Below are 18320 nucleotides of genomic sequence, written 5' to 3' on the forward strand. Positions count from 1 at the left end.
GGATCTCACAACCTAGGTCATGAACTAAGCTGAAATCAATAGTGGGAGGCTGGAGGCTTAACCGACTGAGCCACCCAAGCACCCCTGACAATTATTTTTTTTTAGCAGCTAGAGAGAAGGGCCATGAAGGCATGCTCTTGAAATTATTTCCTTTACTCCTTTCTGTCCTGGTCTGTTAAAGATTTTTAATTTTTAATCTATGTAGTTTTTATATTTGGACACCAATTAATTGTTCATTTCAGTTAAAAACTTACCTAAACCTTAAGCAGGTGAATTTTGTGGGTATGTGAATTGTATCTCAATAAAACTGTTGTTTACAAACTTATAAAACTTATGTAAAAGCATTTTCAGTGATAATGGGAAGCAGCTTTGTATTAATGTTAGAAGGTGAGGAGCAAATGGTAGTCAATTTATTCATATAGAGTTCCAAGTGATACGGTTTTTAAAAATATACTTCCCTTTTCTATTTTTGGTTTGTTTTAACTTAGGAAAACTTTCTGTTTAACTCATAAGTATATATCTAAATGGAGTGAGGAAGACAAATGTAAAGAGATAATGACTAAAACATTTAAATCTTATTTTTAGCGTCAGAATGCTATTTAGAGAGATGAACCAGAAGTATGCAAATATTCCATTTCATAACTCCCTGGCCTGGTTGTCCGTTGGAAATCTGAGATCTAGCTAGGTAATTGAGGAAGTGAGGAAAGGTACTACAAAATTCTGGATTTTGACTTCTCTGTAAAGTGACCAAGTTGATATTAAGGCCTTTACATTTTAAGATATTCACTTATCATTACAGAAAGCTGTGTGCCTGCGCAAGTGGTGGCCGCCGTTGATGTGAACACTGTCGCTAACGAAGTATACAAGTATAATTTTCCTCACACACAGTTACTGGCCAAGACAATCGAAGTGAGTAAGGTTGCTTATTGCTTTAATAAGTATATGGCAAGGAAAATGTGATTGAAAAACACTGTAAGATACTGGTTTCTGGCGCCTTCATTGGAGGATAAATCATATTTAAATGAAAGAGTTTAGGAGAAGGGAAACATTCTATATTCTATGAGAAGATGGCATGTTCTTTTTTGCCCTTATTTATTTTTAATTTTCAGTTTGAGAGAATGAGAATGAGAGAAGTCAGTATTTTGGTCTCCGAGACAAAGGATTGAAATGTAAGAATATGCCTGACTTTTAAATGCGTGGTTCTGTAATGATATTAAACTTTGTTTAATTCTTTACTTTCAAGCAATAGTCATGCACAATATATATGTATAACAGAGTAAAAACAAGAGAGGCAGTCACTGGCTATTACTTATTGAATGCTTCTTATTTTAGCAAGCCTGTCAAAATTAAAGGTAAAAGTACATTGATTCACTCTGCACAAGTATCTAACACTGATGTTGTTATTTTTAAAACAATATGAAATTGTGTTTTTCTCCTGTTTTCTTGTGAAAAACGTTACAACAAATTTCTCAAGTTATAATTTACATACAATAAACTGCACTCATTTGTGTGTAGTTTGAGTTTTGACTAATGTTACCAATGTGTAACCACCACAATCAGGACTTAGAACATCCATCTCCTATAGTGTTGGTTAGTGTCCCAACCCCCGGCAGCGACTGATCTCCTTTCTGTCATTACAGATTAAATTTTCCATTTCCAATATATCACAAATAAAATCATGAGTGTAATTTTTCTGGGTGTAACTTTTTCGTTTAGCATAATGTTTTTTGAATTCACCCATGTTGTTGTGCATATCAGTAGTCTGTTCTTTGTTATTATTGCTGAGTAATATTCTATACAGTGGATTTTATGTACTACAATATACACATTCATTCACATGGTGTTAGACATTTAGGTTATTTCCAGATTTTGACTATATAAAAATGTTGCTGTGAACATTCATGTACAGGTTTTTGTGTGGACCTTTGTTTTCATTTCTTGTAGATGAATACTTGGAATTGCTGGGTCATATAGTAGGTTTCTTTAATTTTATGAGAAAATACTGTTTTCCAGAGTGTTTTTACCATTTCACATTCCCATAATCAACGTTGAAGTGTTTCAGTCGTTTCACATCCTTACCAGCACTTGATATTGGTAATTTAAAAAATTTTAGCCATTCTAGTGAGCCTATCATGCTATTGTGATTCTTTTGTGTGTGATGATTCTAATTTGCATTTCCCTGATGGCTGGTAATGTTGAGCATCTTTTCTTGTGCTTGTTGGCTGTTTCTGTATCTTCTTCTGTAATGAAATTTCTTGCCCAATTTTTATTATTTGGTGTGTTTGTAATATCATCATTTCATTGTAAGTAGTTGTTTAAGTTTTCTGGATTCAAGTTGTCTGTCAGAAATGTGTATAACAAAGATTTTCTCCAGTTCTGTAATTTGTCTATTCATTTGTGTTCATCAAAATGCAAAACTTACTTATCTTTCTTTGTTTTTTGATCACATTTCTGTGTGTTCTAAAAAATTTCTGTTTACTCCATTTTCTCCTCATCTAGAAATTTTATAGTTTTGGCTTCTCCATTTATGTTTATGACCCATTTAAAGTTACTTTTTGTGTGTGTTGGAAGTAGCAGTCATTTACTTATTTATTTTTCCCAAATGCAGATAGCATTGTCCTGGCACCATTTTCTTTTCTTTTTTCTTCTACCATTTTCTGAAATGACTATACTTTCCTCAATTTCCTTGACACCTAAAAAAAAAAAAAAATAGGTCATAAATGTGTGTCTATTTCTGGACCCTCTCTTCAGAAGTGTCTATATGTTTTTCCTTACACCAATAACACACTCCTTGGATTATTGTAGCTTTATAATATGTATTGAAGTCAAGTAGGTTAAGTTCTCAAATTGCTGGGTTTTTTTTTTCAAGATTATTTTGGCTACACTGTCATTTACATTTCTGTGTAAATTTCAGAACAACCCTGCCGATTTCTACCAAAAAAAAAGATATTTTGATTGGAATCGCATTGATTGGTTTTAGAAGAATTGGTATCTTAATAAAATTGAGTCTTCCAGGCCATGAACATGGTATCTCTCTTCATTTATTTAGGTATTCTTTAATTTATATCAGCAATATTTTGTAATATTTGTTGTACAAATCTTGCACATATGTTAATTTATCCCTAAATATTTGTGGCTTTTGATGCTATTGTAAGTGGTATTTTAAAAAATACATTTACTAATTGTTTATTGCTAGCATATAAGGATACACTTATTTTTGTTTATTGACCTTGACCTTGTATCTTGTGACTTTGTTATATTGACTTATTCTGATAGCTTTGATTTTTTTAGGATTTTTTCTACATATGCAATCATATTGTCTGAGAATAAAGAATTTTACTTTTCCCTTCCAATCTGTGTGACTTATTTTCTTGTCTTATTGCATTGTCTAGGACCTTCTGTACAGTGTCAATTAAATAGGATTACATTGGATATCCTTTCCTTCTTCCACATCCTAGGGGCAGAGTGTTCAGTCATTTACCATTTGGGATGATGTTAGCTGTAGATTTTTTATAGATGTATTTTATCAAGTTGAGGAAATTTCCTTTTATTACATTTTCTGAGGATTTTTATAATGAATGGGTTTTTAATTTTGTCAGATGCTATCTTTCTTACATCTTTTGACATGATTATATCATTCCCCCCTTTTATTCTTTTAATATGGTGATTATATCAATTTCTTTTTCTGAATATTAAGTCAGTATTGCATTCCTGGGATAAATCCTACTTGGTCATGATCTATTATCTATTTTTTGTAATGCTGGTTTAAATTTGCTAGTATTTTGTTAAGTATTTTACATTTAGCTTCTTAGGTGTTTTGTAATTTCTCCTCACTGTTTTAGTATGGTTTCAGTATTAGGGTTATACTAACCTTAAATTTTTTGGAAGAGTTTGACAAACAAGTATTAGTTCATCTATAAATGTTTGATAGAATTTAGTTAATGAAGCCATCTGGGCCTGAAATTTTCTTTGTGGGAAGGTTTTAAACTAGGACTTTATTTAATTGCTATAAGACTAGTGAGGCTTCCTTTTTTTTAAATTTAGTTTTAAAAATTTGTGATCTTTGAAGAAATTATCTATTTTATCTAATTTGTCAAATGTATTGGATTGATTTTTTTCATATTTCCTTATATCCTTTTTCTATATGTGACCTCTGTAGTGATGTACCATAGGTCATTCCTGATGTTAGTAATTTGTAAAATGCTGGTGAACCTGGAAGTTTACCAATTTTATTGGTCTTTTCAAGTAAGTAGCTTTGGGTGCAATTGATATTATCTATTGTCCATTTCTTTACTATTTCACTAATTTCTGCTCATCTTTATTATTTCTTTCCACTTACTTTGCATTTAATTTACATTTTTAAAATACTTCTTATAGTGGGACTTTAGATGACTGACTTGAGATTATTTTCCTTTTTTCATATAAACATTTAATGCTATAAATTTTCCTAAGTTTTGGCTACATTCCACAAATTTTCATATGTTGTGTTGATTTCATATAGTTCAAAATATTTTCCAATTTCCCTTCTGATTTCTCCTTTGGCCCATGTGTTATCTATAAGTATGGGTTTAAATTTCCAAATATTCATGATATTTTCTAGATATCTTTCTGTTATTGATTTCTCATTTCTGTTTTATTTTGGTCATACTGTGTATGATTTCAGTTATTTTAAATTGTTGAGACTTGTGTTATGGCCCAGAATTCAATTTGTCTAGTGAATGTTCTATATGGTATTAAAAAGAATATATTCTTTTTAGGGGGGTGGAATGCTTTGTAAATGTCAGGTCAAGTTGGTTGATAATGGTGTTCAATTTTTCTGTATCCTTACTGATTTTTTCTATCAGTTGCTGAGAGAAGGGTGCTGTAATTTCCAACTACAGTCATGAATGTCTCTCTTTCTTCCTTCAGTGTTGTCAGTTTTTGCTGCGTTTTATCTTGAAGCTCTGTTATTGTTTACACTTTATGATTTTTTTGATTGAGTGACCTCTTAATCATTATGAAATGTCCCTTTTTTTCAGATTTTATTTAAATCCTAGTTAGTTAACATACAGTGCAATACTGGTGTCAGGAGTAGAATTCAGTGGTTCATCACAACACCCAGTGCTTATCATAAAAGTGACCTCCTTAATACCCATCACCCATCTAGCTCATTTCCTGCCCACCTCCTCCATTAACCCTCAGTTTGTTCTCTGTCATTAAGAGTCTCTTATGGTTTGTTGTCCTTTCTGTCCTTTCCCCCCTCCCATATGTTCATCTGTTTTGTTTCTTAAATTCCACATATGAGTGAAATCATATGTTGTTTGTCTTTCTCTGACTGACTTATTTCGCTTAGTATAATGCACTCTACCTCCATCCACATCATTGCAAAGAGCAAGATTTCATTCTTCTTGATGGCTGAGTAATATTCCAGTGTGTGTGTGTGTGTGTGTGTGTGTGTGTGTGTGTGTGATATCTTCTTTATCCATTCATCAGTTGTTGGGCACTTGGGTTCTTTCCACAGTTTGGCTGTTCTTGATAATGCTCCTTGAAATGTCCGTTTTTAACCCCAGGAAGTATTTCTGGTTCTGAAGTCTACTTTCCTGATAATAATATAGCTAGTTAATGTTTACATGATTATGTTTTTCTATCCTTTAAATTTTATCCTATTTGAACCTTTGTATTTAAATTAGATTTGCAGTAGACGGTGTATAGTTGGGTCTTGCTTTTTTATTCAGTCTCACAGCATCTACCTTTTAATTGGAGTGTTTGTACCATTTACATTTAAGCTTGTTATTAATATTTTTGGATTTAATTCTACTACCTTGTTATTTGTTTTCTATTTTTCCAATCTGTTTTTTGCTTATTTCTCTTTTTCTGCCTTTTGATATATTAATATTTTATTATTCTCTGCAAGTGGCCTATTAGGTGTACCTTATTATTTATATCTGTTTTATTTTCTTAGTGGTTACTCTAGGGTTTACAATATGCATCTTTAACTTATGGAAGCCCACTTTAAAGTGACATTGTAGCACTTCAGGTGTTAATTACCACAATATACATCCATCTTACTCTCCTGTATATTTTGCTATTTTTGTCATACATTTTACTGCTACATGTGTTAAAACTCCAAATATGTTGTTACTGTTTTTGGATTAGTCAAATATTTATTAAAGAGTGTTAAAAAGGACATGCAATATTTTATATTTATTTGCATATCGTCTGTTTTTAACACTGTTCATTTTTTTTAAATCAAAATTTGCATGTGATATAATTTTCTTTCTTGCTGAAACACATCCTTTAGCATTTCCTATCATGTACATTTGGCTGGGGACAAATTATGTCGGTTCTTTTTTTTTTTTTTTTCTTTTTCTTTAAGATTTTATTTATGCGTCAGAGAGAGAGAGAGCACAACAGGGGGAGTGGCAGGCAGAGGAAGAAGCAGGCTCCCCACTGAGCAAGGAGCCTGATGCAGGACTCAATGCCAGGTCATGTGCTGAGATCATGACCTGAGCCAAGGGCAGACACTTCACCAACTGAGCCACCCAAGCATCCCTATGTCCGTTCTTTTTGAGTGAAAAAGTATTTTATTTTGTCTTTATTGTGAAATATAATTTTTATTGAATCCTTGGTTGCATTCATTTTTGAAAGATGTTTTCATAAGTTCATATTTTCTATGAATTAAAACATTTTTTTCAACACTTTCCATTGTTACCTGGTTTGCTGAATTTCTGATTTCTGATTCCTCTTAATGTATTATGTCTTTGTCTGGCTACAATTAAGATTTTGTCCTTATCACTTGTTTTCAGGAATTTTATTTTGATCTATTTTTGTATATTTTTCTTTATTCATTCTGCTTGGGCCTTGTGCTTTTCTTTGTATAGTTTTCATCAAATTTGGGAAGGTTTTGGTCATTATTCGAATATTTTCTCTGTTCCCTATTTTCACCTTACTTCAAATTATACGTATATTAGATCCCTTCATGTTGCTCTGCTGGTCACCGAGGGTATTCATTTTTACTCTCCTTTTCTCTGTGTGCTTCATTTTGGATGCACAGTGTATTGTTATAGCTTCAGGTTATTTTTTTTTTCTTCAGTGTGTAACTTTTTGTTTCAGATTTTTTTCATTTTTAGAAATTTCAATTAATTCTTTTTTTATGTCTTCAATTTGTCTTTTCATGTTTTTGTTTTCCCTCAGGTCTTTGAATAAATTGATATTAATAATGACTATTTTAAAATCTTTGCTAATTCCATCATCTCTCTCAGTGCTGGGTCTGTTTCTATTGATGGATTTCCCCACCACCACCTCCCTGCCCCCACCCCCTTCCCAGTTATGGGGTTATGGGTCACATTCTCTTGTTTCTTAGCATTTTTGTAATTTTTTTTTATTAGGAGCCTGGCATTGCAAGTTTTACATTTTTGAGTTCTCTAGTTTGTTGGATTTTGTTCTCACAGGCAGTTAATTGCAAATCAGCTTGATTCAGGGTATATTTTTAAGCATTTTTAAAAATGGGTCTTAAGTAGCCTTTACTGTAAGGATAGTCTAATCCCACTACTAAGATATGAACTTTCTTAGATCTCTATTAAATACCCCATGGGCACATAAAAAGATGCTCAACCTCACTAATCCTCAGGGAAATGCAAATGAAAACCACAATGAAATATCACCTCACAGCTGTTAGAATGGCTCATGTCAAAAAGACAAGAAATAATAAGTGTTGGTGAGAATGTGGAGAAAAATGAGCCCTCATTGAATCACTGTGTTGTACACCTGAAACTAATATCACATTGTATGCCAACTCCACTTCAGTAATAATAATGATAAAATACCCCAAGTACTCAACTAGATCTTCCTACTCTGGGTGACCTAGTTTTTTGGCCTACAGTTCCCCAGTCATTGTTCTTTTCCCAGAAGTTGTTCTTTGCCCTCCCTCATGGCATTTCACCGGATATATGCACAAGACACTCAAAGGGAATGCTATGCAGATTTCTGCATCTCTTTCTCTGTGTAGCTTCCTTCTTTCTGGTACTCTGTCCTGTTTTAGTGCTAATTATATTTTGGTGTTAATTTTAATAGATGATAATAAATAAACTATTCACATATAAGAAGGCTTGGAAGAGGGAAGAATGGAGGTAGGTACTTCCAGCTCACATGAAAGGTCTGTAAGTTTGTCTGTAAGAAAAGAGTCTGCCTTCCTATGGCTTTCAATTTCTCCTTTGGTATTCCTTTTAGCCTGATGTAGAAAGAGTGTTATCATGTCTAGGTCAAATATAGGAGCTATGCTGAGGTCATGTTTTAAAAACGGGTAGAAATTTAATGGAAAACTTAGGCCTAATGAGAGGCTCTAGGGATTTTAAACTTTATAAAACAACATATATTGACCATTTGAACATTTACTACATGCAAGGTATTGAGCCCTTGGGGAGAACACAGATATGATGAAAATCTAGTCTTTGTCTTTAAGAATTTACCAATTAGTGCAGAAATTGGACTTGTAAACAGTTTTCTTTGGGATTTCTGATCGAATGTGGCAGGAAAAAAGTTACTTCTATTCTAAAACTCTATTCCTTTTCCTAATAGAAATAAGAAAAGAAGGGAAAGGGGGATGGAAAACCATCAGTAATGAAAATAGGATTTAGAGATAAGCCAAAACAAGAAAGAAAACTATGAAGAATAGTGTCCAATGCAGTGGAAATGGGACAGAACTGAATGAGGATGGCAAAATCACAGGCAAACCTCTACATATCTTGAACAGAATCAAGAAGGAGAGAACGGCAAGGGAGAAGACCAGATGCACCTGGCAGTTGTTTGTTCTAAGTCAGGAGAAGAGAGATTTGAAAAATCCAAATCACTGGGCTGAAAGTGCCTTTGCAACCTCGACAGATTTCCTGCTCGCCCTGAATGCAAGATCATGGATTCAGAACAGAGGTGTACTGTTCGGTTAAAGGCTAGTGCAGGTCCTACCCAGAAACAGTGTGGCCACAAAGTTCCTATTTCACCTCATCTTCCAGCAAACTCCTCGATTCAAGTGGCCTCCATTAAAAAATAAATAATAATGAGAAAGGAACCAGTTTGAGGCTCTACTAATATTATACTTCTAAAATAAGGTACGAAATGTAAACAAAAAACAGAATATACAACAGAAAATTATGTGAAGAAGCAGAAGAAAATTTCAAACATACATGCCTCCATGGGCTTCAGGGATTAAATAAAACATGGCATCTTCAAAACAAGAACTCAAATAAATGTATACACCAGCTCAAAAAGCAATGGTAAGACAGTAATTGGGCTGGAAAAGTATCAGGGGTCAGGGAAAATAGAAAGAGGAGAAAAATAAAGCCATTATAGAAATGAAAGTCGTGTCAGGATAGCAAAAAGTAAAATGGACAGTGCTGCAAACCGAATCATGAAGGATAGAGCTTGAGAAAAAGAAAGCAAAATAAAACGGAAAAGAAATGCAAATCAGATGTTGCAGAATAAGATAGCTACCGAAGACAAAAATGATCTGCAATAAAAATAATTAGTACCTCTGGGGAAGACAATAAAATAAATGGAACAAAAATATTAACAGAAATAGAGGGAAGAAATTCCTAAAATAAAACCTACAACAATTCATAAACTGTAGGACTCGTGGGCCCTTATTGAAAAAATGACTCATTTACTTAATCTAACTAAGCAAGAGAAGAATCCAATTCGAGAACCCAGGAATAAAGCTACCATGTTCAGAAAGAAATTATGGTTAGAAAACTGGGTAAAAATGTGAATCTTTGCAGTGTGGATATAATGTGATTGATGTAGGAGAACGTGAGACTCAGAAAATATGTCTATTTGAAAGATAAGTGAAGCTGTGGATTTTTGGCACATTATTTAATGTTACTGTTAGGAGCTTAGCTGAGCTGGGAAAGACAGAGTTGCTTATTCAAGCAGCCAGACAATGAAAGAGTAAAGCCTTTATCACTTACTGTGGCGGTATAAGCACATCTGTAAAATAAGAAAACAGCAGGGCCCCTGCTCCATTTCCCCATGCCACAGCACACTGGGGGAGAGCGGGTACGTCAGCACACATGTAGGGGTCAGCTTACTGTCGGGGGAGTCCTGGCCTTGGGGGGAGTTGTAAGGGAGGAGGGCTGGGAAGGGAAGTGCTGAGTACCAGCCAGAATGGGGAGAGGTGTCTTCAGATTTCCACCACCTTCCCCCATAAGGAGGCCTTGGCAGAGCTGCGTGCAGCGGCCCTCTGCCCAAGGCCTCAGATAAAAGAGAACTTGACATGCAAACACATGAAGCGTGTGCTGGCCAGGGCGCTGAATCCTTGACCCCAACGGCCCGCAGAGACTCATGTGCGGACCGTGTTCCATTTCTGGAGTGGGAAGGGCAGCTTCCCCTCAAGGCCGGCAGGATGAAGCTTTTGTAACTGCCCACAGTCAGGCCTGAAAAATCACAGAGAGGGTTTTAACCAGGAGCAAGACTCCTCGGGTATAAAATAACTGGTAAAATAAAACTAAAGTCTGTAATTCATCTAGGTAGAAAATGAGGAATTACTAGTCACTACTATATAAACTTCACGTGAGCAGAAACCTTGTCTGTTGGTTCATTGTTGTCACAGACTTAGCACAATGCCTGGCATATAGTAGATACCCTGAAATGTTGGTGCATCACTTTCTGAACGTGGTTGAATGAACAACATGTTGTGGCTAAAAAAATGGACAAATATCAGGCAAATGGTGACAAAGGATAATAGTTTCAAAATAGGTATTAGTTAGAATGGATTTCAAGGCAAGAGCATTTAGGAATCACAGAAAGTTACTTTATAATGATGATTAATACAGTCCTCAAGAAAGATCTGATTGTTGTATTTATGCACAAGATAACATCAGAGTTCATAGAACAGGAAATGGTAGGAAATATCCACTCAGTTTATATTGGGTACCTACTATGAGCCACAAAATAGGAAAATCATTATCTTATGAATATAAACTCGGTAATTCTAAGTAAAATATGACCAAATAATCAGAAGCACATCAAAAGAACAATGTAGCATAACTAAAATGGATTTTGTTTTGGGAAGTATAATAACAATTTAGTACTTAGGAATTCTGTTACTGTTATTCAACACGCTAATAACTGGAAAGAGCAAAACTATGTATTGGAAAATATTTGACAAAATGCAGCGTTTTCCAATTGGTTTTAATCTTTCAGTACAATTAGGACAAATGCATTCTACTACCGAAGTGTATGTTGTTTACTGGCTTTGTGTGTAGTGTATGTGTGTTTATATTTCTGTTTAAACACAAACATGCACGTGTATCTCCAAATCCAGTAGCATGCTACGTGGTAAAACCTTAAAAGCATTCTCACTAAAATAATGGATAAAGCAAGGACGTCTACCTTTGGCACTGTTATTTAATGTTGTTGTGGATTGTTAGGTAATGTACTCATGCAGGAGAAATAGCATATAAGCATTAAGGAGGATTCTAAAGAATAATGGTGTAGGCCTGGAAAACAAAAATGTACTGTCCTAAAAATAGTATGAGGAACAATTAGTGCATTTAAGAAGGAGGCTGTTTACAAAAATATGATAACCAATAGCTTACTATATATATAAACAAAGACGTGTTAGAAAATATAATAGAAGAAAGTTTCTATTTATAGTACCAACAAGAAACTTACAAACACTGAGAAATAAGGAACAAGCAATCTGCATGACCCAGGGGGGAATAAAAGATATTTGAAAAAAAAAATTGGCAATATGGCTGAATATTGTACAAATTTCAGTTCTCTTTAGATTAAGTAAAATTTACTGAAATTGTCAAAAGTTGTTTTCTAACCTACGAAGTTTTTCCCAAAGTTTAAATGACAGTTAAGTCTGAGCACAGTCAGGAGACTTTCTGCAAAAAGAAATAATAGAGCTAGTAGGAGGACCAATAAAACTGCTCATCAGCATGTGATTAACAGTGCTGCCACACTGAGCTGACCTAATGTTCTCTGAAAGCAAAGGTGTTCTTATGACTTCTATGGCCGATTATAGAAAAAGAATAGAGTTCCTTTAGGTTTCAAATATCAACTTATTAAAGTTAATTTGAGTATCTCCATAACTCCTTTCTTGAATTTCAACACATTTATGTCGAATCCCAGGTTAAATAAACTCGTGAATGGTTTGACTGATTATTTCTTGTATAACTGCACTACCATTTGATTTTTTTTTTAGAAGATCACTATTTTGAAGAATCCTTTAAAATGGTAAATTTTATGCCAGCCTGTATTGGAGGCAGTGACTCTGCTTACTTCTTTCAGATTCGAGACATACAATGCTCCCGATGTAAAAGATTATTTCATTTTTACTCTCGTTTTAGAAACATAGCTTTAATCAACCCGTATTCAGTTAGGAAATCAGTAAGTTGCTTATCCCGGTCGCCCTGTGCTGACAGTCTCTCTAACTTGAGTGTGATGTGCTGTCCGATCGCACTGCTCTGCCTGGTGTTTCCTGACAGACTGGTCAGGGCGTGGTTTGCACATTGTTTCCCTGAGACCCCAGGGATTCAGAGGTGCTGTAGGAACTTTTCAATATTTAATTTTGTTTTTATGTTACATATACACCTTAAACTACTTCAAAGCCTGTGATTTAAAAATGATAGACACATACATTCAAACTTTTAATACAATAGAGAGAACTGATGTGTTCCTGAGGTTAATTCACTCTTTACAGAACTCAGAATGAAGCTTGTCCTGCCTTATTCATGTCCTTGAACTTCTTGGAAATGTGTCATAATTAGGAAAGTTGTGATTCTAGTCTGGTTGCGTGTTTCTGGCTAAGCATATACACTAAGTGCTTAATGAGAATTGGAAAACCTATGACTTGTTTCTGTGTACAGCAGACCCCCTTATCCACGTGGGAATATATTCCAGGACCCCCAATGGATGCCTGAACCCTCAGATAGTACCGAACCCTGTATATATACCATGTTTATTCCTATACATACATACCTATGATTAACGTAATTTATAAATTAGGCACAGTAAGAGATTAACAACAATAACTAATGATAAAATATAACAATTATAACTATACTTTAATAAAAATTATGTGATTGCGGTCTCTCTCTCTCTCTCAAAATATCATATTGTACTCACCCTTCTTCTTGTGATAGTGTGAGGTGACAAGGTGCCTACATGAGGAGATGAAGTGAGGTGAATGACATAGGCATTGTGACGTTAGGGTTAGACTACTAATGACCTGACCATAAGTCAGAAGGAGAATCTTCTTTTCTGGACCCTGATTGACTGGGGTTGACTGAAACTGGAAAGTGAAACCACAGATAAGGGAGGGACCACTGTACTGTATTTATCTTCTGATACATAAAATAGAAGCAAAATAGCATATTTTTCGACTGCTTAACCCAATAAAGGTTATATTGATTAATATTATCTGTTACCTTTTGAAGTTTTTTGACTACACACAACTGTAAAACAGTATAATAATTGTGGATATCTGAAAATGGGACCTTTTTTCATCTGGTGATATTTTAACAGAGATCTACATGGAAGGGATGGTGGCTAGTCAGTATATCACATTTCCTAAATAATAAATATTATTGATAGAGAGGTGTTAAAAATTTTCATTGACCCTATGCTAAAAATTCATTAATTATAGAATGTTCTCTATGTTTGACTCCAGAAAACACAGCAGTGTTAGACTTGAGATGTCAAGAGGCATGAAACACTTAGGATTCAGGAAGTTAGCATTCCAGCTCTGCTTCAGCCAACTCTGAGTCTTGGGGGAAGTCACTTAGGTTTCAGAGCTTTGAATTACTCCTCCAACTTCCTTCATAAGATTGCTTTGGGAAGTTAGGTTAACTGAAGTTAATTTGGAAAATGTTAAGTGTTGTATAAACTTCTGAGTATTATAAATAAAACTGCTAAGGGTTATAATTTCTGATATATTCAGTTATAATTAGTTAGCATTTTTCCTTCTTCCCTATTGTGTGCATCTTTTTATATTTTTTTCCCCCAATGTTCGTTCCTTAGGGCATTACAGTAGAAGAGTTTGACAAATTGTCTTTCAATATGATTTTAATGAGCCCTCCCTGTCAACCATTCACCAGGTATGTATTTAAATATTTCTCTGTTGAGGAAGAGTACTTGCAAGAGATTCATTAAATCAAATTATACCATAGTTTCAAGCATGGACACTTTGAAGACTATTAGCTGCATTTTCATAATTTTGACAATTTTCATAAATAATTCCTTTTATGTATTCAGATTTGTAATTCAGCATTAATCATAAAGGAAATAGCAATTACTACCAAATGAGCAAAGCAGTTTGGTCGATAGAAGATATGTAGAGACTGTATGGGACCTCTTTTATACCTACCTACGATACAATATTTATTTCTGACCTAAGTTACCTTAAATTAATTAAACTAATGAGTATTCAGAAATATCTTTCTAACTGATTAATAAAGTAAATTTTCATAATATTCAATTCCCAAATTACTTAATTGTAAAATTTAAAAGCTAATCAAGAATGCATTTGTGAATTTTATGTTTCTCAGAATTTAAATGTACATTGAGTAATTCTGACTTTATATAGCTATTTTGCAATTCGTGTTTTTTTATTATGTGGTATTTATTTGGCTGTGTGTTTCAGGGAATTAGATCTTAGATGAAATCTTGACTAACCCATCTTCATTTAGATATTTTTAATTTTAAATAATAGTAACTGGGGCACCTAGGTGGTGCAGTTGTTAAGCGTCTGCCTTCGGCTCAGGGCGTGATCCCAGCGTTCTGGGATCGAGCCCCACATCAGGCTCCTCCGCTGTGAGCATGCTTCTTCCTCTCCCACTCCCCCTGCTTGTGTTCCCTCTCTCACTGGCTGTCTCTCTCTGTCAAATAAATAAATAAAATCTTTAAAAAAGAATAAATAATAACAATCCTCCATCTTACATGGAGTATGCCATTTAATTTAACAAGCCTATGGGATATTATCATCATCTTATAGGTGAGAATCTGAGGTATAGAAAGATTAAGTAACTTTTTTTAGGCCATACAATTAGAAAATGTCAGAGCCAGGATTTATCAGTTATTTTATATATTCCTATTTAAATGTATAAGATGATTTTAAGTGAGATAGCACATGTAATAACAATTCTAATTTAAATGAATATTCTCGTGCTTAATTTACATGTTGTTTTGCTTTATTTAAACAACTCTCTAGGAAATTAATTCCCCACGGACTTATTGTGCACTTATAAGCCAGACGTTGCTTTTGATACTATAGTTCCCATCCTCAAGGAGCTTATAGCCAAAGGGAATGACTGACAAATAATTATCATATAATGTAATATAAGCTATATAATCAATGAATGCTGGAAGTGCTGTGAGAGCACAGAGGAGAAAATGGCTTGCTGCATGCCAGAAAACAGGAGTTCTTTGAGAGGCAATATCTGAACTGTGTCTGAAAGCAGACTGGGAATTTATCAGAGAAGGCAGAGAGCATTCCACGTAAAGATGCCTCCAAACATATGCAAGCAGATGGCCTGTTTAACTACAGTAAGTAGGAGGTACCGAACAGAATGCAGCCCCAGCACTGTGTAGCCTCATCCATTACAGCACTGGGCCTCCTGTGTCTTCCCTACTACCAGCAGCCCAACTCCAGCTGCTGATGGCAGCTGTAACTGATTCTGTAATACTGTCATCATTGCAACGCTGAGAGGAAAGGGACACACTGAGAAGACCCCAAGATTTCTGAGGTATCTGTTCAACTCCACTAAGTGTCCATCTGACCCTCAGAGCCACAGATGATTCTGGCCCTGCTGGAAGGTATGAGGGAACTGACACGTGATATTAAGTAACTCATCTAAGGCAGTGAAGCTAGTAAGTAAACAAGTCTTAAACTCTGGTCCTGTTTCTACTACCCAGGCCCAGTCCAAGTCTTCATTTCTGCTTGATTCTTGATCACATTGAATCTTACTTGTAAGATCTAATTGCTAGTCCAGATATTGCCTGTTTACATGTCCTGTTCTGACCTAGTTAGTCTAACCAAGTTGTAATTCCTGCTTGTAGAATCAAGCATTCAGGTTAAGCCTCTACTGTTTACATTGGACAAAATTATTTTAGTCTTACCTACTATGGTCTGCTTAGATGGTGATTACTTTTCAGTGCCATTACTCTATGTTGCCACCCTACCCAACCACCTCATTCATCTGAACTTTTGTTGTCTCATCTGGGAAAGAGCAAAAGGTGTCATCAACCAGGTGTGTGTGTGTGTGTATGTGTGTGTGTGTGTGTGTCTGTGTGTCTGTGTGTCTGTGTATCTTTCCTAAACAAAGTGATTTTAAGAGGGTAATTAATTTTATTCTCTATTGACTATTTGTTCTTCTTCCCTAATGTAAGTCATTTGGCATATTGTTTTATAATAAGCGTATTTATTAAATAGGCAAGGCTTTTTTCATTTTAATTGAGTAAATGCATTTTGTTCCCTATAGCAACAAAGATGATCATATTTTTTGTGAACACCAACTAATTTCAGTTCTCTCAGTTTTGATGTTTTAAAAGTGATTTGGTATCTTCCTGTAAGGAAGATTCTTGGTGAATTTTATTTGTACCTTCTTTATTCTTCAGAATTGGCCTGCAAGGTGATGTGACTGATCCAAGGACGAATAGCCTCTTATATATTCTAGATATTCTCCCAAGGTAAAAACTTAGATTTTTGTACAAGCTTACCTTAAATTTAAAACTTTGGATCTGGAAGAATGTGATATTTGTCATTGTATAGAGATTAGCAGCTTATTCATGCAGCCTTCGGATACTGTGCATGTCATTTATCTTCTTCTGCCATGACTGGTAGAGTAACTGCAAATGTTTGCCAATTCTGTGGTTGCCACTATAGTGAGTGACAGGGAATTACATCTAATAGCTAAATTCTGTTGCCTCTCCTTACAGTGTTAATGCAAATGATTCTAATGTTAGTGGATGCTGTTGTCCAAGGCCTGGAGATTTGTGTGAACCCTAGAAGCTGCCATTCTATATAAATGGCAGCCCTTTCAGTTGTGCAGTTCAGAGCCTCTGTGTGAACTCATGTTTTCTGATAAAGTTCAGTGGAAATTAACATTTCAAATGTTAACTTTATTAGCTATGCCATTTTTATGGGGAAAATGAATAAAATATAAGTTGTGTCTATCCTCTATAATATCCTTTTATAAAAAGAGAGAGTTCAGAAAATTACCTCCCACAAGTGAGGATTTTCTTCTTACCTCTTAGTAATGACATGTTTAGAATTCCATTTGTTTTTGTTTTTGTTTTAGGTTACAAAAATTACCGAAATATATTCTTTTAGAAAATGTTAAAGGCTTTGAAGTATCTTCTACAAGGTAAAAATGTATTTGCTTTGTGTTCATCTCAGACTTGGTATATTGTAAGAGCCATTGTGAAATAAAGATCTTAAAAATAAACCCACACATTCTGACATTTTACATATATTATATATTTTATTCATCAATAATGATTTTGACTAAATATAAAGTTTCAAAAAGTTAGGTTCACCTGATTCTCTTCCATTTTGATATGTTTGAATTTTTGCAGAATGAGCACTCAATTTTAGCTGCTTATATTGTTGCCTCTTTCTTTGGAAATAGGGATGTTCTCAGTAGGAAATGTTCTGTTGATAGGCATTTTCTGTCCTGCAGTTAGGAGAAGCAAGCCCATCAGAGCCCTTTCAGGTGGTAGCCCAGCCAGAAAGTATCCATGTCCTTGAACTGGCTGCTGTCTGATTAGTGCTTGCCCATCCGATTTGCTACAGATAGAGTTCTATCCCAGTAGCAAATTTATCATCAGTGGACTAGTGATTCTAACTCTGGATAGAATATAGCCCCCGTCGGGATAAATTATAGTGGCAGCTTTATTTACTTATAATAGAAATCATCTCTATCTTTTTTTGAGAAATATAATTTCTCAGATACTGGACTTAATAATTAAGATCATTCACAATTTTTCGTACTAGGATCATTCACTTTCGAAACAACTTGGGTGGAGATACAGTTTTCACATAAAATGAAGTTTTATGTATAATTTTTTATATAAGAACCCTATTTCCAACTACAGGGTGAAAGCTTTTCTTTTTTCTTATTCTTTTTTTCAGAGACCTGTTAATACAAACATTAGAAAATTGCGGTTTTCAGTACCAAGAATTTCTATTATCTCCAACCTCTGTAGGTACCACAATTATCAACTTTCCTATAAATTTTCCTAAAGGGAATTTGACTCAGTAAAAAGAATAGCTCTATTTTGAATATTAAACTTAAATCTTGAAATTGTTCAGGCATGGGTCTTACTTTATAAAGAATATTGTA

At 34.6% G+C, this 18320-nt stretch overlaps 1 protein-coding gene across 5 annotated transcripts in view; it reads left to right on the top strand.

Moving 5' to 3' along the window:
* The window catches only part of TRDMT1 (tRNA aspartic acid methyltransferase 1), a 69024-nt gene that overhangs the window by 26099 nt on the left and 24605 nt on the right, over positions 1-18320 (top strand). For all 5 annotated transcript variants that reach the window (XR_006411975.3, XR_008956558.1, XR_008956557.1 and 2 more), the window contains 5 exons: positions 800-909; positions 13999-14075; positions 16594-16665; positions 17277-17342; positions 18110-18179. Coding sequence is in view for 2 of the 5 variants with exons in the window: in XM_026479000.4 (XP_026334785.1) it covers positions 800-909; positions 13999-14075; positions 16594-16665; positions 17277-17342; positions 18110-18179 (395 nt within the window). In the remaining 3 variants the exon portion in view is untranslated. The remainder of the gene's footprint in view (positions 1-799; positions 910-13998; positions 14076-16593; positions 16666-17276; positions 17343-18109; positions 18180-18320) is intronic.

Source organism: Ursus arctos, unplaced genomic scaffold (genome assembly GCF_023065955.2).
Source record: "Ursus arctos isolate Adak ecotype North America unplaced genomic scaffold, UrsArc2.0 scaffold_30, whole genome shotgun sequence".
Taxonomy (NCBI): Eukaryota; Metazoa; Chordata; class Mammalia; order Carnivora; family Ursidae; genus Ursus; species Ursus arctos.